The following is a 27,199-nucleotide window of genomic DNA, read 5'->3' as shown; positions in this document are numbered from 1 at the left end:
ACACACACACACACACACACACACACACACATTTCCACACATCTGGAGCAAATGCCTTCTTCCTGGCGAATACCTTCAAAGACTCTCCAACTTTGCCTAGGCCTCTGGTCCCCCACTACTCCATAGGGAAGCTAAGAAGGGCTATGGGAAGAGCCATAAACACACACAGAAGGGAAATAATTTCTCTCTTTTTAACAAAGCAAAGTTAAAAATGGTTAGGTTCAACTCAAGAAAATGGATGAAAACTATATCTCAGCCTACAGAAGAGCTCTGATGTTTTGAAGAAATATTAAGATAACTCTGTGATAAAGTAAGTTTGGATAATGTTGGGATGAATGGACTTAGCAGGAGCCCTCAGAGGATCAATATGCTAATGTGCACCGTGAATTCTCCAGGGAGAGAAGGAGAAATCAAGTCTCCACTGATTTCCCAAATTCGTTTGACCACTGAAGGCTATTTCCATGAAACACCTATTGAGAGCTTTTGGAATACCAGTGTTTTGTGGAACAGTTTGGGAAATACTACTTTAATGGACCCAGTTGCATCTTTGATTTTGTCATGAACGTGAGTTCTGGCAAACTATTTAGTTGTTTTGAAACAGTTTTCTTCCTCTGTAAAAATTGAGAAAATATTAAGTCCCTCATATGTCAAGGAGGATTCAGTAAATCACTGGAACTAAGCCTGACAAATAATAATTTGTAGCGCCCTCTTCTTATTGCACAGAGATCCCCTCCAGGGAGAACCATATCCTGCAGCTGTGCCCCCAGAATGCCTAGCACACTGCATTGCACATAGTCAGAGCTCTATAAGTACTTGTTGAGATGAATAAGCATCATTTTGAATAGAAAAACAGGCAAAGTTTAATGTAAGAACAGCTTCATCTTTGTTAAGAAGCTAGTTTTTAGGCCTGGCACCAAAGCACACGCCTGTAATCTCAGCGGCTTGAAGGCAGAGGTAGGGGGATCCCAAGTTCAAAGCCAGCCTCAGCAAAAGCAAGGCACTAAGCAACTCAGTGAGTCCCTGTTTCTAAATAAAATGCAAAATAGGGCTGGAGATGTGGCTCAGTGGTTGAGTGCCCCTGAGTTCAATCCCCAGTAGCCGCCCCCCACCCAAAATAAGCTAGTTTCTAAAAGGTACAGTGTAGACTGAGCATCAATTCAGTGGGCCATCTACACAGGGCTCCAAAGGTTTCACAGGGAGTTGTTGGGGGATATTTGATGACACAATTTGTTCCTGGATCTTCACTCAAGGACCATAGACTGAAGTGCTGGCCATCTAGCTAACAACACAAAGCTGAGTTTCAGCAAACGATTTAATACAATCAAAACAACTCAGAGAAGGGAAACAACTTCACAGAAGTCAAAATAGACGGCCTATTTGGAAGGTGCTCGGATAGAGATGCCAAAAAAGATTAACAGCTACCTAGAAATCCACCTCAGCTGATCTTGAGCCACAGTAACTCTGGGGAGCCACGCAAGTACTGTATGCTTTCCTTAAAGAGAGTCCAGTTGCCCTGTTGCCCAGTTGCATGCAGACCTGGTAAATGACCTTGATCAGATCTGACCCAGCATTTAAGAACACCTGGTGTCCCTGACAGGATTTGGCTTTCATGACCGCCCCCACCCCCAAGGGTTTACTCATCTTGGCTGACTGCAAAAATCAGCCACCCATCCAGACCCAGGGAAACAGATCCTTCCAGAATAGCACAGACAGGTTATAAAACATGTAAAGAGGAAATGGTGAACTTTTGTTAAATTTTCCTAAGAGCATTTACACCTAAAGAATGACAATTGTTTCTCCCAAGCTTTTCTTTGAGCAAATATACAGCCTCAGTTCTCCAGTCAAGATGCTATGGCTCCAAATAAAACCAATCTCAAAACCAGCTGGAGCAAGAAGGATCACTGAACTAAAAGCAGAATTCCAAAGGATCATTGAACGGACCAAGGTGAGTCCTAACTGAAAAAAACCCACGATGTGTCCACGCTGATCTCTAATCATCCCCCAGATAATGAAGAAAACTGAAGACCTCACACTCAAGGGTCCTGACTCAGACTTGAAAAGGTCAGCATTGGAAGCAGGTGGAGTAGGATGGTCAATATGACACTGATCTATGAAACCTGAAAATAGTTTTAGAGTTATTTCTCAGAAAATGAAAGAAAAGAAAATAAATAAAGAAAGAAAATAAATAAAAACAAGTAAAGAAAATAAATCACAGCCGCATGGCTTCTCTGTTGATTTTTCTCTGGCAACTCTCCATTCCAAAACTCAGAACACTCTTATGTATCCTCATTAAACCTCTGCACATAAGGGTAGCTTTCCAAACCAAGTACCAGCCATCGTGAGATGACAGACCTGAGAGGTGCCAGGAGAATGCAGAGTATTGGTGACTAGACACGAGTGTTTCTGTTATACACTGAGTCACTATGCTGCCTTGAATCTTTCGCAGCACTGCTGCTTCCACTTGAAGCACACCAAAGCACAAAGCAGCAGCTTCACAAAGGCAGTTTCTGCTTCTCCATGGTCTATAACCAAGAGGGATTTTTCTTTTAAGCCCAGGAGAGCAAAAGCACGACTACTTAACCTAAAGCAGTTTTCTTAATCTACAAGGCACAGGCCCTATCCTATTTTTGAAGGGATATATTATACCATCTCATTGAGATTCAGGGTAAGCCCAGTTATTTAGCTGTTGTTAAGTCCACATGGAGTAATTAATCTCAATCTTAAAATTGAATATCAGCATTATTCATATAGTTATCACTTGAAGAATTTTTCTTTGCTGATATTTATAGTTTAAACCCTGAATTTCACAGCATGGTACACGTCATTTACTTGAGTTTAGATTATCAGCAAAACTCACATCAGTCAACTATGGATCTCTACCCTATTTTTAAGCAAAAGGAATTTTTAATTGGAATACTAATTATGTTTGTTATTAAAAAAAAGTCAAACATATAAAGTAAGATCCCCTATAGCTTCTCTGTAATAACTTGCTCTCTGTAAATATTATGAAATATACTTATTTTAAACATTCATGTTTTAATTATCTTTCCCCACTCCTTTTCTCTTCTTTTTTAGTTTTAAATTAACTCCATTATTTTCCTTCTATATACATGTACCGATCTTCACCTCCAATCAAAAACCTGGCAAGTCTAGTTATTTAGTTATTTAGTTTGTGGATAAGTCTCCTTGGAATCACCAGTTTTAATCTCCAAGTTGAGTATCAGTGTAAAAACACATAGCTGTCGTCACTCAAAGAATTTTCTTTTGCAGATGTTGCTGGTGTAAACCAGAAGTTCATAGGATGCTGCAGCTACCATAAGCATAAGCTCTGTCTGACCAGGTCCTGGGAAACACAGAACCCCAAGTGCCAATTTGGTGGACTCATCTTTATATAATCACATACACATTAAATCTAATTAACTGGACTGATTTACACAAGACTACCTTGGAACTATAGAATATTGATCTGATATAATAAGATGTACTTTTTTATCATTACATATCTATTGCTAAGATATATGTGGTTGAGGAAATAAATCAAAAAGCTTGACTAGCAGTTGCTCATTACAATCCAATGAAAACACAGCTACTTCCTTTCCCTCTCATTTCTAGGGCTCATGTCACTTAAAAGTTCCCCTGGCTATTTGCTTTGCTATTATAGGAGAGTCCGGGGGAAGTCCTGCTTCACCATGTACATACCCGGTTGAAGCCCGCATGGAGAAGAGGAAGAACCGAGGCCTCTTCATGGTCATCAGATCTGCAGCAAAGCAGAAAATGTGGTCACTCAGCAGATACAAACCAGGATTCCTCACACTGAAACATGGAGAGAGAGCAATGAGACCATGGGCATTAGCTCTAAGAGTGGCTTCCTGACCAGCATGTGCCTATAGGGTGCACTGGTCATCAGGAACACAGACCCCACATCTGCCTTTCAAGTGCAAACAGAATATAGGCAGTAAAGTCCAGTAGTGTGCCTAAAAGTGCCACCTGATACACATGAGTAGCCTGATCCAACTGTGGACTGCCCTTTGTAGTTGGAGTAAATGTATGGAAACAGTACCATAATGGGATACATCGGTTATACTAGTCATTCTGAGACTGCTGTCCCCCAACCTTCTGGAAGAAATCACTCCCACCCCAAAGTCTGGCAAGGTCCAACTCTCAATGTGAGGTAGACACCTGGTATTAATGGCTGCAAGACTCCACAGCAAGTGGGAAAGAAGTGTCAGCAAAAACACGAAGTTGGAAAGGAAGGAAACCAAAATTAATCCTTTTTACCAATTTTATGAGGTGGTTTCCTATATTGAGCCCACAACAATTGGGTCTTGAGTACAAGGTAGGAGTATGGGGCTGACTTGAGTCATGAAGATAACCTAAATCTGGGCTGCTGCTGCCAAGGAAGAAGCAGTGTCCCTGGGCAGTTAGTAAGTAGCATGGGGGTATACACCCTGAAAATAAGGGAAGGAAAATCAAACACAAGGATTGGGTGGAAATGTTGATAGAAAACAGAAGGAGAAACCCCAGTGTTCATTTGTGGCACTGCCCAGAGTCAATTCCTGCCCTACAGGAATTCTACCTTCCTTCCTCCCTCTTTACCTCAGGAACTTGAAGTTCTAACTTCATCAAATGACAAACCAGGAGGGACATAAAAAAGGTTCCAAAGATATTAATAATATTCTATTCCTTAAGTTGGGTGGCATAGACCCAGGCATTCATTTAATGAACACTTTCTCTAGATGGAATATTTTATAATAAAAACATAAAACAGGTGCAATATCACAACAAATAAGCTACGGTAAACTTTAATGTGTCAAGGACTAGTAAACATTTTTGCTCTAGTGTAGGGAAAAAGGCATTTCATTCTTGGGCCCATGGAATAAGCCAGGTTGGAGGAAAGCCTGTGTAGCCTGGTGCATTTCTAATACCCACGTGCAAGAGTCTGGGACTCTGTTATAATCTCAGTGTCCAGAAGACAAATGTAAGGAAGAGGTCCAAAGGACGCTGGCCTCATGTCTCAGTTTCCCTCACTCATTCCCCTTGGGATCTCATCTCCCACAAGAAAGGTGTAAGGAACCAACAGAGACAATTCTTAACCTTCTTTGGACCACAGACTATAGTAGATATCAAATGAAAAGACTCAAGGACTAGCATATAAATTGGGGACCTTGGTCAGGGTAGGACTTTGCAGACATGATTTCCTACTACACCAATATGACTTTGGAATGTAGTGTTTGAACTGTCCCCTGGGCCAGCTTGCCTGCAGGAGCACTACACTTTCTTGTTAGAGTTGCTGGCTTGTCAATTCCTTTATGGCAGAATCTGTGCCAAGTGCCACAATGGGGCCAGTCTAACAGGTCTTAGTCCCTAATTAAGATCTTATTTTCTCTGAAGCTAATGACAGCCATTAATTGACTGCAAATTTTGTCACTTGCAAAGGATCCAACCATTGTAGCTTATAACTTGTACAAACACTTGTTTTGTTTTGTTTTGCTTTTTTCTTCTTTCAATCTTTTCTTTCATTTTGAGTGCTGGCCATTTCAGATAATAAACCCAGCAGAGCAGTTTCTCACCCCATAATCTTGTTATAGGTATAGCCCAGTCCCCTTCCTCATGGTCCAGTATCAACATAAACCCTACTCTCCTGCTTCCAGTTATATGATAGTCCTCACCATATAAACTTCACAAGCCTTTACTTGCCATGGATGCCTCTTTGTTCTCCTGTTACAATATTTTTTTCCTTCTGAAGTGAAAAATCAAGCTCTTTCCCATTTCTTTTCTTCAAAGAAAAAAGATTAACAGGAACAATGTTCTCTCTAGACCTCCTCCTCAGATTTTCTATTCATTTTTAGCATATAATGATGATAAGTAAACTTTTTTTTCTAAAGCATATGAAAATGTGTTCACAGTAATTATGTAAGAGAGGAAAACCAAAAGATTTCCAGAAACTTGTGAAATAAACAAAACCCCCAAAGCAAATTCTAAAACTGGTATTTTAGGGCCCAAGACATGCCCTTTGCATTGCTAGAGCAAAAGCGGGATTACATCAGACAAACGCTTCAGCGTGAACAGTACAGCTTCCAGCTGGGGGCGGGAGGTAGGCTTACGCTTGTGAAACCACCGCGAGGATCACTGTGTGCTCGGAGGGATTTGTGGCCCGGATCGACCTGCAACGAGAAGGCTCCAAGTCAAACAAGGTGATCTGGCCTTTGTTATATTAAACAGATATGGAACGTCTTCACATTCAAAGTGGCCCCAGATCAAATTTTTCTCTAAAGGAAAAGTCTTAGAACACATGAAAGACGACAAAGAAAGATGCCCTTGCAGATTAGGACATCTCTTCGTTTTTTAAAAGAATTGTTTTAACTTCTGGGCAATTATCCAACAAGGTCAGACCTGCCAATTTTCCACTTCAAAAAATTGGCAAATTCCACTTAAATCTCATGTTTTTTAAAATTGAAGTCCCACTCTAAAAAAAAGAAAGAAATGGCAGTTCTACAATCCTTTAGGTATAATTTTGTACTTGGGGTGGGGACTAATTGGGTTGAATCTTTTTCCTTTTAAAACAGAAGATAGTTCAGAAAACCGACCCTGTAATACAAATTAGAGCACTTGCTGGCAGACAGATACACAAATGGAAATTTAAAGCCTATTAAAGATGGTTCAAAAGGTTGCCCCAAATTTTCAGTCATACTGTTGTTTGTGCTTAAATATGTTAATCAATTTGGTTATCTGCTGGGGCTGAGAAATGTTGCAACATGGTAAGAGTCACTGCATAATGATATTTGTTGTAGTAGGACCACCTATATACAGTTAGTTTACTCCCTAGAAATTTCATAGGATGAAACTATATAAGAATATAGAATTCTGAGGTCCATGAGTCTTCTTAGAAGATATGCTCTGCTGAAGTTCTGGATTCTGGACTATTCTGATCAAGGGATTGTGAATAGGTCACACTGTTAATAAAGGACCACATTCTTAAATACTAGTGCAAATCAGCATGCTTGTTTTGACCTATGTCCTTGGTCTGGCCTCTGCTTGTTTTGAGATCCTTCAAAAAGGAACTACCAGGGACAGAATCCTCCTGAGTAATTTGTGAAAAATAATGAATATTTATTTTTCTCTCTAGGTACCGGCATTTCTGCTCCTCTCCATATTAATGTGTCTGTGCTACCACCTCCCAGGGACAGTGGCTCCTACTGCTTTATCCTCTTCAACTCCAAAATTTCCTGACCTGTCTTAAAATTTTTACCTTCTCCTTGTCTTGCTCCTTGACAGCTCATTCTACTTGAATGCAGAATCAGGAAAACGATCGGCTGCCTATTCTTGAGAAGTCAAGTTTCCCTTGTGGGTAAATGGTATTTGAGTGAGCTCCTTTGAAGAGGCAGGGCAGGGGACCAGGTGAGCATCTCTTAGGTGCTGGTGCAGATTACTTGCCATTTAGCCACCCTGCAGAACAGATGCTGCCCAGGTGAAGCTGCTTGTATTGTATACTTGGGAGTGTACCGGATATTCAGCAGAAGCACCAAATTAAAACAACACTGTTTCAGAGACATACTCTGATCCCTAAGGAAACATCACACAATTCTAACCTTCATTCAGTCGCAGTGTGGTGGCATGGGCACACTATTAGGTCACATTTTAAGAGGTGGGTCTTAGGCAAGAGTTAAAGCATGTACTAAACCTAACTGGGCTGGAGCATGCACTCTTGGCTTCCTTTGTCTTCTGTTTTTCCGGTTGATTCTTGCTGCCTACCTCTCTCTTTCATCCTCCAAAGGAGTTAGTATGGTAAGAGGGACCCAGACCTCCTCCTGGTTGAGAGACTGCAGGTGGATATGAGGTCCAAGCATGCATGCTAGGCCAAGGTGCAGTCTAAATCAAAAGCCAGAGATCTAGAGTCATCTATGACAATAAAGAAGGCCCATCTGCCAGGAGTGTGTCCCCCCTCATCTCCTTTGCTGATAGTTAAGCATTTGGAAATCTATTGCCACCCTCAACAATACCACTACTGGTTCATAAACACACAGTTAGGTTTGTATACCTGCCTTCTGAACTGTACAGATGTCCCCATTACTCTTCTGTGCAGCTGAGACAGACGAAGCACACTGGTTATATTAAATGAAGAATGTAAAGCTGATCTGCTCAATGAGGATTTTGCTTCCTATTCTTTTTTTACTTTACAATGGAAGCTTGACTTAAATCATTCTATGTATGTATAAGGACTATGAATTTTCTATTATAAACACATAAGAAGACTAAGTGAAAGCCAGGAAAAAGTTGACATAGTTACAAAGGACCCAATTCTAGCCTGCAAATCATTTAGAAGGAAAATATATTTCTTTTTTTTTTTTTTTTTTTAAGAGTGGGATTTATTCAAATGGGAAGAAAACATACAGAGCTCTCTCAGGGTCAGAGGGAAACCAATGAGTTGCCTGAAAATATACTTATTAATCCTAAAAATAGCATCCAAATATGCTAAATGTGAATTTAGATGTCATTAAATAGGGAAATATTTCTTTTCAGAAAGATACAATTTAAGACCATTAAAACATTTTTAAATCGGTTACTTAAGAAAACTTCTTTGGGAAAATGAAAATCATCAATGAATAGCAAGAAACTTCCTAATACATTAATTTCTTGTGAGCATACCAAAAGTTCTAGGAAGCAATTTCTCCACCTTTTCTCTAAGTAATATGCAAGAGAACTCCAGCTCCATATGTAACTGGACTTGGTCCTGGTCTAGCATTTAATTAGTGACCCCTTCCCATCTAGCTTCAAAGCATTCCACTTCTGATAAATGGTTCAGTTCATCACAAGCAAACTCCTATGACTGTGCATTTATTTATGAACAGACATGTGTTTGCTCCCCAGAGTGCAAGCATTTCTGTAAACAAGCAAGGACTTGGGCCCTGCAAGACTTTCTGCTGCTGCAAAGTGGCTGCCTTCCCTCCATGTCTGGGAAATCTACAGCAGGATCTACCCATCTGTGTCACGCATGGAAAAAATTATATTTCACACATTTCTGATGTTCATTTTGGGACAGAATAATGAAGTTTAAAATATCTGCTTTAAATTCAAACCATATCTGTGCAATGCAAACTGTGTGAATTTTTATTTTTTTTATGAGCAATAGATGAGGTGGGAAGGGGAATACCCCTGAGCCCTGCTCAAATCTTGGAATTCAGTCCAACTCAAATGTGGAAAAACAGGAAGGCGAACCATCTATGGGAAAAGCTATTACTTTTATCACAGAAACCTGTGTATACTGCTCAGCAAGATCAACACAGTTTGTAGAAATATTTGGGATAGAACTAAAGATATCTATAATTTCAACCTTGAGCTGTTCAGTGGGCAGTTAGATACTAAGTGCCTTAGAAGAATGAAGGTACCTGCACACTGATTCTGCATCAAAGTTCCGAGTTTGTCTGTGATCAATCACAATAATTTCATGGTGCTTATCTAGAAAGCATTCAAGGGCCGACTCTGGAGTCCGAGCAATGTTGCATCTGTAACCGGCTCTGTCACAGGCCCACCAGAAGCCATCACTCTGGCTATCTTCCTTTGCAAAGATTAGCAAAACCTGAAACACAAGAGAACACAACATCTTGACAGAAATCTTGTCCTCAGAAACTACACTGGTAAAACATGGAGCGCTGAAGGAGAGTATCTGACTTCTAGGGGTCTTGAAACAAGTTAATTCATCTCCTTGGCCTATAGTCTGTCTATTGCTGTGAGATGTGATCAGAATAGCACCCTATAGGCTTAGTTCTAAGACTTGAATGATTAGACACAGGGGCTTAATCACTCTGGTGGGGTTACTTGCTGCAATTACAATTGTTCTTAATTTCCTAACTAGCTTCGTTTTTAGATAAGCAGTAAAATTATTAACAGGGAAATTCATGCAGATTAGGTGATGAGTCGCATATGAATATATTTGGCTCCAGTGCAAGAGATATTTGCCTCCAAGTCCCTGGAGGCCCTCTGTGAACTTACAACTAAAATACCTATAAAGACATAGGAACTCAAGAGAACTCAAAACAACCTCAGAAACTAATTTGAACACTCAATCCTTGCCAAAATATGCGAAGAATGATCATGAAATGTGAAGCTGATGGAACTAAATTGAGGAAAATTTGCTTCTATTTGCCTCCCTGCAAAGTGCAGCCCCACCCACTGAAAAGAAGGTAGTGGGGCTTTACACAATTTTCCCTCCTCATCCCCTGGACACAGGAACACAGATTCTCTGCCAACCAGGAAGCCAGAGACAGCCTGACCAGCATCTGAAGTTATTGACGTATGGTCTATCTCCCCTGCTAGAGAATAAAGTATCAGGAAATCAAGGACCTGCTGGCATTGACTAGCTGCTCAATAAATACTTGGCAAGTAAAAGAGAGAAATGCAAGAGGGCTTTACTTTTTGATTAATTAATTAACTAATTAATTACTTTATTGAGACAGGGTCTCCCTAGGTTGCCCGGGCTGTTCTCAAACTCATGATCCTCCTGTATCAGTCTCCTGAGTATCTGGGATTATAGGTATGTGCCACTGTGCCCAGTGAGGGCTTATTAATACGAGTAAGGACCAATAAGAAACACATTAAATATCTCGTTATTGGTAAGGCACTTAATATTCTTCAGCAGTCACTTCTGGTTTAAACAAGTAGGAACTGAATGATAGTTTCTCAGCATGAAGGGCTTTTAAGTCAATAACCAATATCATTCACCCAATGTGTTTTATTTACAATCAGAAATAAGCCAAATTGGGCTGGGGTTGTGGCTCAGTGGTAGAGCGCTTGCCTAGCACATGTGAGGCACTGGGTTCAATCCTCAGCACCACATAAAAATAAATAAATAAAATAAAGTTATTGTGTCCATCAATAACTAAAAATAAAAATAGCAACAATGTATTTGAAAAAAGTTTGAAATAAGCCAAACTGTCCAATAATTACCATTACGTTTAAACAGTATTTTATTATTTGAAAAATCAGAACTATCTAGGAGAGTAGATACAATAATATCATAAACTGCAGGCACCCATCATCCAGTTTTATCAACAGACAGCTACCAACCAATGTGAGTTCATCTCTATCCCTCCCCCTTTCCTAGCACTCCTATTAGTTTGCATCATATCAGATACCGTATCATTTCATCCATGCACATCTGTTAAACACTTTAAAAAAAAACAAAATTATTTCATGCCTAAACCTCCACAATAACTCCCTTATATCACTAGATATCCAAATACATGTTGTTTGTCTTATATTAGAGACATATTGAAGCATTTTCTGTTTTCTGACTGCCATGTTTCCAGAAGAGAAATAATGTATTTTTTAGCATGATTTTGACATTATTTTCTTAGTATGTGGCTTAAAACCACACACCAATAGCAGTTGGGGTGGTCCTACTTACTAAAGCCTCTCTCTGGCCAGAGCCTGCCAGTGCTCAGCCCAGGCTACTCCTAATGTCTTTAGACACAGAGCTCCTACAAGGGAAAAAATGAAAGATGCATCTCCCAAGAAGACTGAAGGGCACAACCCTATGTACTTTGATAGTGAAAAGAAAGCCTTCAAACCAAACTACTAACAAGGGAGCCACAATGAGAAAAATCAGGTAGAATAAACTGGTTGGTGTAAAAAGTCAGTAGCCCTTTACTTGGTGTAGCTGTGGTATTAACCCGAGAAACCCAACACGCAGAGCTGTGGAGCCAAAAAGTGACACAACTTCTTGCTTCTCATTGATCTGGCTGAATGATGGACTTTTAAACATGGATTTCAACAACTTCTATTTTCTGGATATAATTATGCCTCAATATTTAACTAACACAATAAGAATACAATTCCATTCCCTTGTTGGGCATTTCTCCAGCTACCACTAATCTCATTTGTCTTGTGTCTTTTTAAGACCAAGTGTTCCTCTTTGGGAAGACTAATAAGCACTTTATTGGACAACCCCTGAACACCTAGGATTCCTGAACATCTGCTATGTGGCAGGCACTGTTTTTAGTTGATGAACAAAACAAAGATTCTTTGATTGTCATAGTAGAGGGGTGAAAAATAAACAGTTGTCCATTAAAAAAGGAGATTGTGTGGAATGTTAAAAAGTGAAAAGTGCTATACAAAATGCAGTGCAGCAGGATGAGGGGGCAAGAGTGAGTGAAGGCAGAGGTGTGAAGTGAGTGGCTGGGAAAGGAGCTGAAAGGAAAAGCAGGCCAGGTGGAAGTTCCAGAAGCCCACGGGGCCATGACTGGGCCTGAGATGTCTGACGGACCATGGGGATACAGTATCATGGAGGAGAACGTGAGAGAGTGGAAGTGTGGGAGGAGGTCAAGTTCACCGCGGAGCTGGATCATATTTTAAGTCTAGGTCATTGAAAAGACTTAAAAAAAAGTCACATGGAAACTTTCAAGACAGATTGATGGGAGGGAGTTGTAGTAATCATACCTTTTTATTTTCTGTGTTTCTGATGTTTTGACATTTAGGGCTTTGCTGACATTAGAGGGACAGCCTCTCCCAGGGCTAACTAATTCCTAGATATAGAAAAAGCATGCCTGTAATCCCAACAACTTGGGAGGCTGAGGCAGGAGAACTGCAATCTCCAGGTCAGTCTTGGTAACTCAGTGAGACTAAGTTGTCTCAAATGAAAAATAAAAAAGGTTAGGGGTATAGTTCAGTTGTAGAGTGTCCCTAATTTCAATCCCTACTAAAGGAAAAGCAAAAGAAAACATCTCTCCTGTTAGCTCTGCTTTCATATGCAAACCGATGCATTCAGAGCCCACACTCCAACCATCTCCTTTATCTATAGGCTGTCACAGGACTTTCCCCCAGGGGGCCACTACTCCCCTGCCCTTTTCATCCCAGGATCAGGTACTAGACAACTAGAAACAATGCAAATGTTCTAGACCCCCTAAAATTATCCAAACTAGCTAATTCTAAACCAGCTGATGTGCTGTCCATTCCTTTCCATGGAAACCATAGTAAAGGCCCTTGCCCATGTGTTCGCTGCTCCCTGGCCTCTAGACTGATCCTTATGTTTCCCTGGGTGGCCCTGAGTGGTGTGGTATGCCTCCCGCTTGGGACCAATGAGTGACAATTTTTTGAATGGCAACTGTCCCCTAAGCTGTTGGCCTTGCCATACTTAGAGTCCATATTTTAAAATAGGAGTATTCCTATAATAAAGGCCCTTACTAGAGAATTTAAGTAGTATTTAAAATTCTTCCCATTTACTAAAATATTATCTTAGAAAGACTGGTTTCCAATTTTTCAACTTTTAAGCAAAGTGAAAATCTACAGAAATAAAAATGTAAGTTAAAATAAAAACACTGTAGTAATTGCCTTTTTTAATGTTGCCTAGCTCTAGAAAACTGTCTTCCTCAAGATGGTGGATCCAAGGGACCAGGGTTGGGCTGTTTCCATCCCCCAGGTTACAATTAGACTAAGGATATTGTGTTTCCAGGAGTTTAGAATTTGAGCGGAAAAATAGAGAGCCATAGAACAGGACCCATGGCCCACTAATGGTAGAGATACTGCAGAAAGAACCTTTAACTCCTGTTGTAAATAGCCACTCTCCCAATCCATGACTTTACAAGTCTTCCTTGGATTCTGAAAATATTTGCATTATCTTTCTAATACACTTACTCATTTAATTTTTTACACAAAGTGGCTGTTACTTGCCACCAAAAAATAAAAAAAAAATCTTAAGTAATATAGTCACTCTTCAGCTTTAACGTTCCATGTGTCAATATTTATAGTTTCTTTGTCAGATGTAGTCATTTGTTAATATTTACTGACCCTTTACTAAAACAAATCTCATAAAATGACTTGGCAAAATATATTTCTAAAAAAGTCATTAAAGGCATAAAACTGAACTTGATTGTAAGAAGGAAAATTGACCCTTGTGCATGACATAAATAATAAGCTCAGCATCCATTCAAAAATATTTATTGATGATCTATTATACAAAATGTTAAGAAGCAGGACTAAAAAAAATGATAAAAACAGTCATAGGCCAGTCTCTCCCCTTAGGTCACCAGCAGGGGAGAGAGGGAAGCAGATGATTGAAATAAATATACTAATAAGTGGTGACCAAATATCATGCATGGACAAGAAACCAGGCACAGGAGGATGAGCAGAAGGAAGCAGTTTGTCTATAGTGATCTCACTCCAACAACAGTAAACCCAGCAAAACAGCAGAAGATGAGAAAGGATCTGGGCTGAACCCTGAACAATGAGGAACCATCTTCTTTCTGGAGCAGACCTCAGCCAACGTGGGCTCTCTCCAGGGTCAGAATTGGCATGCTCACTTTGCATGGGAGAAAAATGACCTCATAAAAATGACCTGAATGCAGCATGATCTTAATAAACAAAGGTAAAAATACATGATTGTTCTGTGATGACCTTTGAAGATTTTGTCAAAACATCATTAAGCTACAAGCGTAGATTAATGATTACAAATGTATAGGTAAATTTTACTGTCTGAAAATCAAGTGGTCTTTTCTTCAATGCCTGGATCACAAATGTATAGGGAAATTTTTAAAATGTAAAATGTATATTTATTCAGTATGTTGTGATTTAAAGCACTGAGATTTGAAATGTTTTATTTCCTTTAAAAAATTATCAAGAGTAGTTTGAATAATGCTTGTCACCTCCTAGTCATATAAATTATTATAGGAACTAATAAGCATCTTCCCTAAGGTTTGATGAACTGTCATTCTTCTAAGTTTGGATCGGCTTCCAATATTTTATCCTCTGTGCTTCTAGTGTCATGTGATACCCTCAGAGTTCCTTTAATGAATGTGATGTGTTTTGTCACCTCACTTCCTGTGGGACATCTTCATTCTTCTTGTCACAAACACTGTTCTGATTTACATCAATGAGCTTGTATTCACTAACTTCTACTGGTTACATGTCCAGATTCTCCCAGGTAGTCCCATCAGCGTTGCCATGGTCAGCTGCTTCTCCTCTAACTCCATTTACATTAAATTCAAATTTCACTTACAGAATCATCACTTTGCATTTCTTTGATGTACTTTCATCTGTGTTGGCTCATATCCTCTCTCAATGGTTTACTTTTTCATAAAGTCATGTGGGTTTATCACTGTGAGACAGAAGGAAACACAACTACACCCTTCGCTGTCTGTGCATAAGCTGAATAACAGATAGGCATGGACTAATTTCAGAGACTTTGAAATATTGATGTGGATGGTCACTGGTCATGCTGCGCATTTGTGATTTACCTAGCGATTAGTAGACTGAAGAGCTTGCAGTGCTGTTTGTACTTTATGCAATTATTCACAGTTAAAACACCAATGCAACTGCAATCTGAAACACATTTTGCACACCTTAGAGCTACGTAAAGGGAAGGCTACCTGCACTGCTTTGCAAATTTAACCCCAAAGACCTCAAACTACCCCTCTTTCTCCAAAAGAACATTGCCTAACCTTTCTTGGCACCACAAAGTTTAATTCATCTTCACCCCAAGCTTATGATGAAATAAGGACTGACCTGGGGAGAGAAGGAGGTGGAGGGGTCTGCTACGGGAGGCTGTGGAGCAGAGGGAATGCATAGGGATTGCAGGTGATGGCAATGACAGCAGGAGAGGCCACGGCTCACAGGCATTCAGAGCAGATTCTGGGTATGATCTGTCCAACCCCCATCCCACAGCTGAGGACAGCGACCTCTCCAGTAAAGCAGCAGCAGAGCTGGAGCCCACATCTCCCCGCCCCTTCAGCAATCTTTTCCCAGCTCCAGTCCACGTCCCCCTACTCTTCTGGAAATCCTTACAACCATGTTTTGTATAAATTTTATCAAGAAAGAACAGAAAAAAAATCTTTTTGAGGATAGCAATAAGTTAAGTTAGAATGAAATTATCTTTTTCGGGTAAAGGCTAATAAAGCAAAAGATGAAAATAAAACTAACTTTTCCTTAAGTTGAAGAAGATGGTATAAGAGTTAGTTGTTACTAGTGTTCTTTCTTAGGTTGTGTCTGCCTACCTCCAAATGGATTCTCAGTATCTTCTACCAAACATCCAATTTTCAGAATCCTCTGGTTGGCCTTAAGCCAAACCCTGATAACAAGGACCCTCTAGACTAGATCATGTAAGTCGCTTCCATAGAAATATAACATTAAACAGTTGTCTAGTTCCTTCAGAGGAGAGGACAGATCAATGAAAATAAAATGGTCCTGGAAATTTTCCTTAAATGTTCCTAGGAAGTGGTACTGATGTGAACTATAGCTTGATAAGACTTTTGTATTATACTCAAAGTACTTGAAATATCCTCTCACTTCACAAACTTTAGTAACTCCATGGAGGTGGACACCGTCCTGATCTTACAAACAGAAACTAATGCTTGGATGGTTAAGAGACTTGTCAATAGCCACACAGTAGCAGGATGGGAACGGAGGCTGTCTGCCCACAGAGGTTTTGAAATCACTATTTGAGTAACTTACTCTCTCTCTCTTTCTCTTTTATTTTTAATATCCTAAAATATTGGACCAAAATTTCTAAGAGCTCTGTGGTTCCGTGAGACTGGTTAGAGTAGGTAGAAGGCCCAACATGGTGGCAGTAGTAAGGACAGACAGGAAGGAACATCCTGGTTGCACATCTCCACTAGTCATCTGCATCACTCTTTTCACTTAATGTGTGGTAGTCAGCTCCCCGTGAGGCACGGGATCTCCTTGTGTAAAGTCCCCTGTACACAATGTTCTAGAGAAATCCATGCCCATGCAACATGGAAGAATAAGTTTTAAAAGGCAGTGCTGCCTTGCTAGGAAAAAACTTCGACCACAGCCAAGGGGGTCTGATCCCAGCTTCATTGGGAAGCCTAGCATGAGGGAGTGAGGATGGGCCTCTCTAAGCAGAAACGCATCAATTCAACACACTGGGGAAATAAACGTGCTCCAGACATTGATGAAGAAAAGACCACTAGATTTTCAGACAGTATCATGTTGATATGAATTTACTGTCTCATAATATTTCCCTTACTTTTTATTTTCATGCCAAGATTGGAAAATATGACTTTCTCAGTGACTCACATCCACTCACCCGGGAGAGATGTGCTGTATCGCACCACACTGTGCTTCCAATCCATTCCACTCCTACCCGCTCCTACCAGTGCTGTGTGGGGCATTCACAGCCCCATGTTCCAGGTCCCAATTTCCCCTGGTGAACTCAGAAATGCACCCTCAAAAGCAACCACATCCTGAAATATTCTTTCAAGCTATTTCCTCCCAAGCCCTGAGGGCTCTTGGCTGATGTAGCTAATTAATATTTTTGGCATTCCAGTGAAGTAACAAAATAAGATATTTTTTCTCCAAGGAGAAAAAAACTAAAACAAAAATGATAGCACTAAGATACAACTTGATTTTTCTAAGACAGTTGCAAATTCAGTAGCAGAAGCTCAATGTGTGACTAGCTGAAAAAGCCCCCAATATTAAAGGGTTATGAATAATAAAACTCCTTTCCAGACATCTGCATGTGGTGGGGGAGCATCAGGCCACCTCTGCCTCCTGTAGTACCTAGCATGCAGCCTTGCATATAGTGGGTACTCAGTAGATTCTTATTGGATGAATCAATGAGTCAAACTGTGTTTCAATAAGACAGAGGCATCCTTGGTCCTAAATTGAACATCTTACCTTTTTTCAAAGAGTCTCAATTATCCTGTCCCGCACTCAAAGAGGGACACTTAACTGTTTGAGTCTGCAGTCATTTAAAGCCAAATTCATGCAACAGGAACCAGGTGGGATATGTAGTAGCACTGGTTATATTTCAGCCCTTACTTTGGGTGGTGGGCTCACAGTATTCATTTTATCATTATGTTTCAAATACTGAGTATAAATAAAAAATATTTTTAAATGTTTTAATATATCAAATATAATAAACTCAAAATTGCAGACAACTGTTTTTCAGTTATGGGGGAGTAGAGCTGTCAAGGGATATTTAAATCCTGCAAATGACTATATCATGTTTGAAAGGACAGAAATACAGTACAGCTTGAGACTTTGTTGTAAGATTTGACTGCTTAGCATGTATTATATAATATTAAATTAAATAAAAATAAAAAACTTCCTCAGCAAAAGCCAGAGTTATAAGAATTAATAAAAGAGTCACTGTATAACCAGGTGTGGTGGCACACTTCCACAATCCCAGTGCCTGGAGAGGCTGGGGCAGGAGGACTGCAAGTTTGAGGCCAGCCTCAGAAACTTAGTGGGACCCTGTCTCAAAATAAAAAACTAAAAAGCAAGCTGAGAATGTGGCTCAGTGGTTACTTAACCTCTGTGTTCAATCCCTGCCACAAAAAAAAAAAAAAAAAAAAAAAAAAAAAGTCACAGAGGACTGGGATGTGCCTTGCATTCACAAAGCCCTGGGTTCCACCCCCAGTTCCAAAAGCAGACATTAAAAAAAAAAAAGACTTAAAAAAAAAATGAACAGAAGATTTGACCAAACACTGCAAAGAACAGAAGAATGGCCAATAAGCAAATGAAAAAGAGCTCATCACCAGTCAAGGAAAAAGGCAAATTTAAATCACAATAAGAATACTATTCATCCATTAAAGTAACTAAATTTTAAAAATCGACAACATTGAACATTACCAAGGCTCTGAAGTAACCAGAAGTCTCATATTAACTGTAGGAATATAAAATGGTACAACCACTTTGGGAAAAGGTTTGGAAGTATCTTTAAAAACTAAACATACCATTATTTTAAAACTAGTCTTAGGTAAGAAAAAAATTCATCCAGATTTTGAAAGGAAGATATGATGACATGATCTTGCACATAGAAATAAACCCTCACATTTATGGTAAGCTGATTTTTAACAAAGGTGCCAAGATAATTCAATGCAGAAAGAGGGGTGTTTTTAACAAATGCTGCTGGGACAACTAGGTATCCCATGTAAGAAAATGAAGATGGATCCCTACCTCACACTATAGACAAAAATTAATTTTAAATGGATCATAAAGTCAAATGTAAAAACTAAAAATATAAAGCATTTAGAAGAAGACAATGAATTCTTAGATATGACATCAAATGATACTGAATGAGGAAAACAAATTTCAGAATGATGCTTAGAATGTAACACCTTTCAAAAAAAGTTTTAAAACATGCCAAACAAGAGTGAATATTATGAACGGATATATACATATGAAAAGTGAGTATCCAGATATGTATAATGGTTATTTTCAGAGAGGAAAGGCAGGAATAGATGAAGGGCTAAATAATATCTGCAATCCATTGTTTCTGGGCAGGTGGGGAACCTCTCTGAAACAAACGTCAATATGTGATAGAAGTGGGCATGGACACGTACCTTTATGGATATTTGAAATATCTTTAAACAAATTAAAGTTTTAAAAGAATGAAACATCCTTAGCATGAGCATTCAATGCCAGGGCAGCACAGAACAAAACGAAGATAACTGAGATTGATCTGCCTTTAGTAGTCCTCCAAGAAGTATTGCAGAAATTGCTTTGGGAATAAATCCCCGATACCAGCTCCTTTATTTGACATTGCCTTTATTCAAAACTGGAGTACAAAGTACATGTCCTCAGAACAACTACTGGAATTTTCCACTTGTTTGTATTCTACACAAATAGTTGTGGCTTCTGTTTATTTTTTTTTCTCTCTCTCTCTCTGTGCTCCTAAATTTGTTTTCAACAGATTTTCCCAAGCTAAAAACTCTTCCTTTTGGTTTTTTCCCCCTTCCCGAGATTTGCATTTCCTTTTCCAAGCATGTATAAAGCATTATTTTCTTTTTCCATTTGCTTTTAACTCAAATAGTGCATTTCCTTAGTTTGTTTTCACTGTCATCTATAAGTTGGCTGATTTGTCTACATCTTGTAGGCATCCCAAGCAGAGGATAAGCTTCCAGGTGCTAACAAGCTACAGCTGTTACAAGGTGGAGGCTCATTTACTTAGGACTAACAGGCTGATTTACATGCTGATGAGGATTTTTAAATGATTTAAACAGGTACAAATTTCCATTGTACATGTTTCTCATTTGGGGATAGGAAACTGACAGGAAGACACACTCTCTCAGACACTGATAGAGCCAGGTCAGCCCTGTGGGTGGCTGAGCCTTCTCTCCTGGGACCCTGGTTTCCTCTGTGTTGTCACAGAGCCCAGTAGGCTGCTTGGCTTAAGTCACATGGACTTGAAAGGGAAGATTTTTGTCCTCTTTTATTCCCAAGCAACAATAACAGCTCTCATTTCTACATCCTAGGCACTCCAGGCTATTTCGGTTCACTTGCAGCTCCCTATGAGAAAAGCATCTTCATCTCCACTCTGCAGAAAGGGCACTGGGCCACAGGAGTGAAACAACACGTGTGAGCTCACCGCTGGTGAAAGGCAGCGCCAGGACTCACACCCCAGGTCTGCCTTCACCACCGCACTGCTTCTTCCTATTCTGGCTGCAGCAGTTTTTAGGTAGAAAACTTGTTCTTCCTCACTCTTCACTGGGGAATTTACTCATTATATTTATACTCAATATGGGACAATGTTTAAGTCTTCAAGAAAATAATCTGAGCTGACCTCAGAGGCACATGCTTGTATCCCAGCTGCTAGGGAGGCTGAGGCAGGAGGATTTCAAGTTCAAGGTCAGCCTCAGCAACTTAGTGAGACCTGGTCTTAAAATGAAAAAGAAAAAGGGCTGGAAGTAGATCAGTGGTAAAGCAATTCTGGGTTCAATTCCCAGTACCTCCCCCACAAATAAATAAACATTTAAAAAAGAAAATAATGATTTCTCCATTATGACATTTATTAAAGCAAACATTTACAAACACACATATATATACGCTCTGTATGTATGTGGATGTATGTGGGGCAAGGACAGCTGTCTGAACCCCCCTTCAGGTAACCATGTACCCTGATGATAAAGCTCCTGCTGAGGAATGGAGGCGTACCTGAATAGGGTCCTGGGTCAGTCTCATGGGCCCAATGCGTACCTCCGCAGAAGACACCTGCTAAATAAAGGAGAGCGCATGAGAAGGGTCAAGCCTTAAACTACGCAAGTTAACAAATCCTTCCCTACACAGCATATTATGCCACTCTGTAGACTTTAAATGGAAGAATCTAACTTATTGACCTACAGAGAGGTTACAGAATATCATGGACAGTATAATCCTGATTCTAGAACAGAATATATACCACTACTAAGTGGTAGCTTTGGGTTAATTTCACCTTTAGGGCCTGGATTTTCACAAAACATGTACTATTTTGTGGAGAAAACAATTCAGTTCACTAATTATTCACTGAGCACATAGTATGTATGCTAGGCACAACTATTATTATAGTTATGGTTAAAATTTGAAAAAGAGAATAAAAGTTCCTCTTGACCTTTGATGCTAAAGTATATCTATGGTTTAAAAGCTATTCCTATATTTGAGTCTTAGTTTTCTTATCTTCATGTTTTGGTATAAACAGCTCTCACCCACATTTACCATGAACATCTTATTCATCTCGTTGAATTAACAGCACACTGTGACCACAAGAGCTGAACTCTGCCCTGTTGCTCCTGCAGTGAACCTGGGCTCTCAGGTGTAACTGGTCTATACCACCTAACCCTCTTTGGTTGCAGGCAGAGAGCAGATATTTGTCTTTATTTTTAATTACTTGGACTTCTAAAATTACTTTTCTCTAGACTTATTTGGTTGAAGGTCTTGGCCTCACCTCCATGGATTGAATTTTGTCTTTCTCTAAAGGTCGCAGTCACTTGGCACTACTTGGAAGCTTATCCTGCAAGCAACACAGTGTATTGGCTCCTTGTCAGTCTAAGGAGCACTGTCAGCAAGCATCAGAATTCGTACGACCATTGCAACAACCCGAAACCAAATGAGGCCTTATCCATTAAAAAACAAAACAAAACAAAACAAGAAGTGCAGAACTTTCTAGAAATTCTATTTCAGAGGATTAAAAATTTCCCTTCTTCCTAGCTCCCTCTTTTCCCATGTTTAACTCCAGTCACTCTTGCTGTGAATCCTCTCCAAAGTTTCAACATTCTTTTCCTCTGTAGGCAGGATTCTCCCACCATATCCCTGACATCAATGTGTAAAGAAATGAGGTGGAGTGCTTTGGCTTCTCACCAAACTGGCCAGCAGGAAACTTGAAAAGAACTCTCATGACAGTTCACCTGAGGCTGCTGGCCCTCTACAGTGGTTCTCAAGCAGGCAAAACTGCCCCTCCTTCTCCTCTGGAGAGGTGTCCTCCCTGACTATGGGTCAGGCACTCCGGTCCCTGAGCCTATGAGCCAGAGTTCCTTCAGCATTTTTCTGCAGTATTCAGGTAAAAGCGAGATGCTTGAATTGTGTGTGTGCCTCTCTTACACTTCTTTTCCCTGAGCAAATCAGCATTTTGCAAGGTGTGCACACTGACATAAGCAGCCTCATGCATGGCCCCCAAAATGACTGCATTGAGAGGCATGTCCTGGGGTCTCCTGCCTCCCTGAGCTGCTGGGTCCCACCCAGCTCCACTCCCAAGGTCAATGCTATTGGAAACACATACCCTCCCTCACAGCTCAACAGCCAGGACTTCGCTAAAAAAAAAAAAATGATGATTAATAAGTGAAACTAATTTGGCTCAGATAAGTGTAACCATCTGGGATATCTTCTCACTCTCCCTGTGAGCTCTGAAGAGTTCAAGGCATCCATTGTACACAGGAGCCCCCTCTAACAAGGCCACCTGTTAGTGGCTGTTCCAGCAAAAGTGGACTGCTAAGCGGGTTGTCCAGGAACAGAAAATAAATTGATAAAATAATAAAAATTCAGAATAAAATAAAAAACCACTTGCTTTGGAAGACTAAGAGACTGAGGGGAGAAGGGCACTAAAAATAAAGGTAATTTACAAAAAAGCCAAAATATCCAAAAAATAAAGGTAATTTACCCCAAACAGATGTGTTGCCTGTACATTTTTGTAAGTGACAATTCTGCACATGCAGCAGTGATACAGCTAACTTTCCTCTGTGTCAGGAGGCAGCTAGTTTCAACCTCACCAGTAGAATGTCTGGTAATGATGAACATTCCCTTCACCCCTCTGTCCTGGGCATTGTGCGAGGCACTTTCACATGTATGATCTTAGCAGGAGACAGGCAAAGCCACCACAGGGGAGTGTAGAATTTTAAAAAGGGACATTCTACCTAGAACACACCATTTTCCTACCTAAAAACAAAAAGGACCTACCATTTTCTCCCATAGTCCGTCCCCTGCCCATTTAAACCTTTGATCCGACCTAGCAGGAAGCCAAGCTGTGAGCCTTCTGGAAGGAACACAGAGCCAGGGCCCTCTCCCAGCCCACGTTGCTCCACCTCCACCTCCACCTGTCCACCGCCTGTCTCCTCTCAGTCCCACTTCACTGCAACCTTTCCCAGTGTTGTTACTACCACCAATTCCAGTTTACCAGCTCCTCTGGTCCTATTTTCTGGTCTCTTGGTTTGTCTGTTCCTTCTTGAGCTGTGCTCCAGGTCATCTGACCTTGACTTCTGTGTCCCAAAAGAACCCTGGCACCTGTCCTTGGTGGATATGGCCCCAGACAGTGGCCAGCAGAGGAAACTTGCAGCAGGTAGATTTGCACACAGCAGTTTGCTGTTTCTGAAGAGGAGTTCTGCCGCCTACATTTCACCAAGTTATCATTCAGCAATTGTGCAGACACCCGTGTGGCCTCGCCACCGTTCTCAACTTCAGAGTGAACTCTGAACAACTCAGGATGCACAGATCCTCAATTAGTATATTAGCTCTACTTCCAGGAGGCAACCATGTTGAAACAGATGTGGGGGTGAAGTCACAGGAAGCAAAGTTCTACTGTTTGAGAAGAGGGGAGGATGGGGCCAGAGACACACTTCCCAGCAACTCCAACCACAGGGATTCCCTAATAAGGAAGGACTGTTGAAAACAGTGTAGTTTTAACCATACTGTACACCATTTGTAGTGTGTGTGTATGAGTGTGTATATGAAAGATCACCAATTTCCCTTCAGATGAATGGGCTTTCTCTATTTATTTATCTAATTACTTATTTTGGTATCAGGGATTAAACACTCCTGTTTAATCCACATCTCCAGCTCCTTTTTTTTATGAGTTGCTTAGGGTCTCACTAAGTTACTAAGGCTGGCTTTGAACTAGTGATCCTCCTGCCTCAACCTCCTGAGTCACTGAGATTTACAGGTGTACACCACTGTGCCCAGCTCAGATGAGTTGCCTTTCCAGTGGGGGAAAGAGTCCTATTTTATAGCATTTGCTGATTTCCATGGTTTAAATACATTTGCCATAGCCAATTTCAGTCTAGCAATACAGCTTGGCTATGTTGAAAAAAAAGATTCCTTGGCTGTGGGATTGGGAATGTATCTTTTCATTCAGAGTGTCTGAGTGGCAAACTCCTTCAGTCTTGGTTGACCTGCAAATGTCTGTTGCCCACTTTTGATTGATAGTTTAGCTGGATATAGAATTCTAATTGCAAGACATTCTCCCTCAGTCTTTGAAGTTGAGAGAGAGGAGGTAATTCTGCTTTGGGAGGTGGGGAGATCAAGCAAGACTTCGTGAAGGGAGAAAGGTTGTGAAGAATAGGAAGAAAGAGAGACTGGGTTGGGGTAAGAAATTCTAGGCATTATAGGACAGTTTAAGCAAAGTCACACAGGCAGAAAAGTAAAGTTGTCCATGAGGAAGAAAAGAGGTATCTACGGAGGCTGGAGTATAGAGTGTAATCAAGAGATTGAGTGGGTGGAGTCAGACCTTCAGGGGTCACTAGAGTGCATCTCCCTCTTCATTCTGAAAGCACCAATCATTGCATTGTACATTTTTGAGCAGAGGACTCACAGAATCAGATCTTTAACTTGAGAAAAGAAAACATTTGGTTTGCCTGCTTTCCAAATAAACAAGAACAGAGATTTAGCACAAACAAACAAAAAACTCCTTTGAGTAGGAACAATAGCAATGAAAAACAAGTGGGAAATTATATTGCAATGATCAAGAAAAAGAATTACAGGAACAAAAAGCACATCTTGGCTTCACTTCAACAGAGAGGGAACTCCAAGATGCAGCCAGCTGCTGTGGGACAGGCATATGAGAGACACTGTATCGTTTGGGTCGGTTAATTCTCCGGTTATGACACCACATTCTCTAGAGGTGATTGCCACAACTCTTGACAGTTTCAGCACTGAGCATCTTGTTGAGTAACTTGATACCAAGTTTTAGAGCTGTCCTTAGACCAGATGGCAGCTAAGAATTCAGAAGGGAAAGCGACTGACCTAGAAAACCCTTGCCCAGCTTAGGGGCTCAGCAGCTTTCTCATCCTTTGAGTGTCTGCTCCGGTGCCCTCTGCAATCCGAAGATGCTCAAGCCAAGCTTTATCCAGACAGAATGAGTAACTTTTTTTTTTTTTAAGTGTTAAGCTTTTTTTTTTTTTTTCAGATATTGATAGATCTTTATTTTATTTATTTATTTATATGTGGTGCTGAGAATCGAACCCAGTACCTCGCACATGCTAGGCAAGGCCTCTACCACTGAGCCACGCCCAGCCCCCAGAATGAGTAACTCCTACTCTTCTTCTGCACTTCAAAGCACATATTTTATCAGTCATTTACTGACTGTGCTCCTTAGCATGCCTGCAAGTTTCTTGAGAACATAGATGGTCTTTTTCACCATTTTATCCCCCGCCTCTAAAAGGTGCTCAGTAAACGTCTCGTGGAATTGGAGTTCACCCCTTGAGATCACACAGATTTTAAGTAGTTTCAGGAATGAGACTTCCTTCTTCCTAAGCCCGGTCACTGTTCTTCCATTACACTCCAACACTTCATCACCCGCCTTTGTATTAAGGTTTGCTGGACTGCGTTATGATTGTGCTTGTGAGATGATCCAGTACCTGGCGATCTCTGCTCACGCCCTGGCAGTCTGTTAGCAGAGCTGCCACGGCACCGAGAAGGAAGGGGTGTGAGTGTGTGTGCACACGCGTGTGTGTGTCAGGGTGGGGCTGGGATTTTCATCACTTCTGCCTTCCCAGCCGCGCATCTAATCTTCCCCACTTCAGAACGCCTTCTCTCGTGGATTCCCATCCTCCCCACAGTCTGCAGGACCGAGTGTTCACACAGCTCAGGGCAAACTGACCGCTTCCAGAGAGGGATGCACGGTGCCAATCACTGCTCACTCATTACCCGGACCGTGTGGGCATGGAATGTGCATTTTCAAATGCTCTGAATCCACTTTTGGTTCTGATTTTAGAACAGCACTTAATTACCTCATGATGCCCCCTGTCCATCCTCCATTCTCAGGCCAACTTGGTTCTTTATTCTTTTGAGCTGTAGGCAAACAAAGGTTGTTTTTGCCTTTTGCCTTCTGAATGGGCCACATCCACTCTCTGGCTGCCAGTCAGACAGGCCCAGGCCCTGCAGCATCTGGGTGACCCCACTGTGAGGCTGGGCATCTCTGCTCCAAGCTGAGAACCCTGTTCCCGATCCCAGCACTCCAGAACTGTGCCTCGCACCCCCAGAACTCTCTACTGCCTTCTGTCCTCTGTGTCATGGCCACTGGCTGCCTCTGCCCTCACACCAGCCTCCAGCCCTCCTCTGCCTTTGATCTGGCTGATCTCAGGACCTCCCAGCATTTCTGACACCGTGGGCCCTTCAGAGTCCAAGAGGTCACTGGGTGGCTCAGGATCTTCCCTCCTCCTGCTGCTTACACCTCTGGCTGGACATTCTCTACCTGCGTCTGGGGAACTGTTAAAATACCCCCAAGTCTGGATTCAGCTCCACACCAAGAGAATAAGAATCTCCAAAGAGGGGACCCAGGAATCAGCATTTTTAAAATCTCAGATGCACCAGGGGTTCTGAACCGCTATTCTCTTGAACAGACCAATGCAAAATAATATCCCTTAATTATAATCAAAATCAATAAAAATTTATTTGTAGTCTATTTTTGTTGTGAAGAGATAGTTAGAAGATTACTAATAGTCACTAAACACTGACAGTAGGTGACATATCTAACTACTTGGTGTTTTATGGCCTGCAGTTTTGAATATACCTTAATTTGGCAGCATGATGTTTAATCACATAAATATATAAATATCTACTTATTAAGAGATATAACTGTTAAAGAAGAGATTTATTAATTTGACTTTACAATTATAACTTCTATTCACCATAAATAAAAACAAAGACCATTATAACAAAAAAAGATATATCCCACATCCAGAGAGGTGAAATCTAAAATATTGAAAATCCCAAAATGTATAATAAG

At 40.7% G+C, this 27,199-nt stretch overlaps 1 protein-coding gene across 4 annotated transcripts in view; it reads right to left on the bottom strand.

Annotated features, from left to right (window-relative positions):
* Pde8b (phosphodiesterase 8B) overlaps nt 1–27,199 on the bottom strand; it is a 250,241-nt gene that overhangs the window by 70,159 nt on the left and 152,883 nt on the right. For 3 of the 4 annotated variants that reach the window (XM_047556861.1, XM_047556860.1, XM_047556859.1), the window contains exons 2-5: nt 20,887–20,946; nt 9,387–9,577; nt 6,105–6,164; nt 3,700–3,757 (exon numbers count right to left, since the gene is read on the bottom strand). In XM_047556861.1, coding sequence (XP_047412817.1) covers nt 3,700–3,757; nt 6,105–6,164; nt 9,387–9,577; nt 20,887–20,946 — 369 coding nt within the window. The remainder of the gene's footprint in view (nt 1–3,699; nt 3,758–6,104; nt 6,165–9,386; nt 9,578–20,886; nt 20,947–27,199) is intronic. The other variant, XM_047556858.1, reaches the window with a different exon arrangement.

This window comes from Sciurus carolinensis, chromosome 6, assembly GCF_902686445.1.
Source record: "Sciurus carolinensis chromosome 6, mSciCar1.2, whole genome shotgun sequence".
NCBI lineage: Eukaryota > Metazoa > Chordata > Mammalia > Rodentia > Sciuridae > Sciurus > Sciurus carolinensis.
This window is presented reverse-complemented; position numbering and strand designations above follow the sequence as displayed.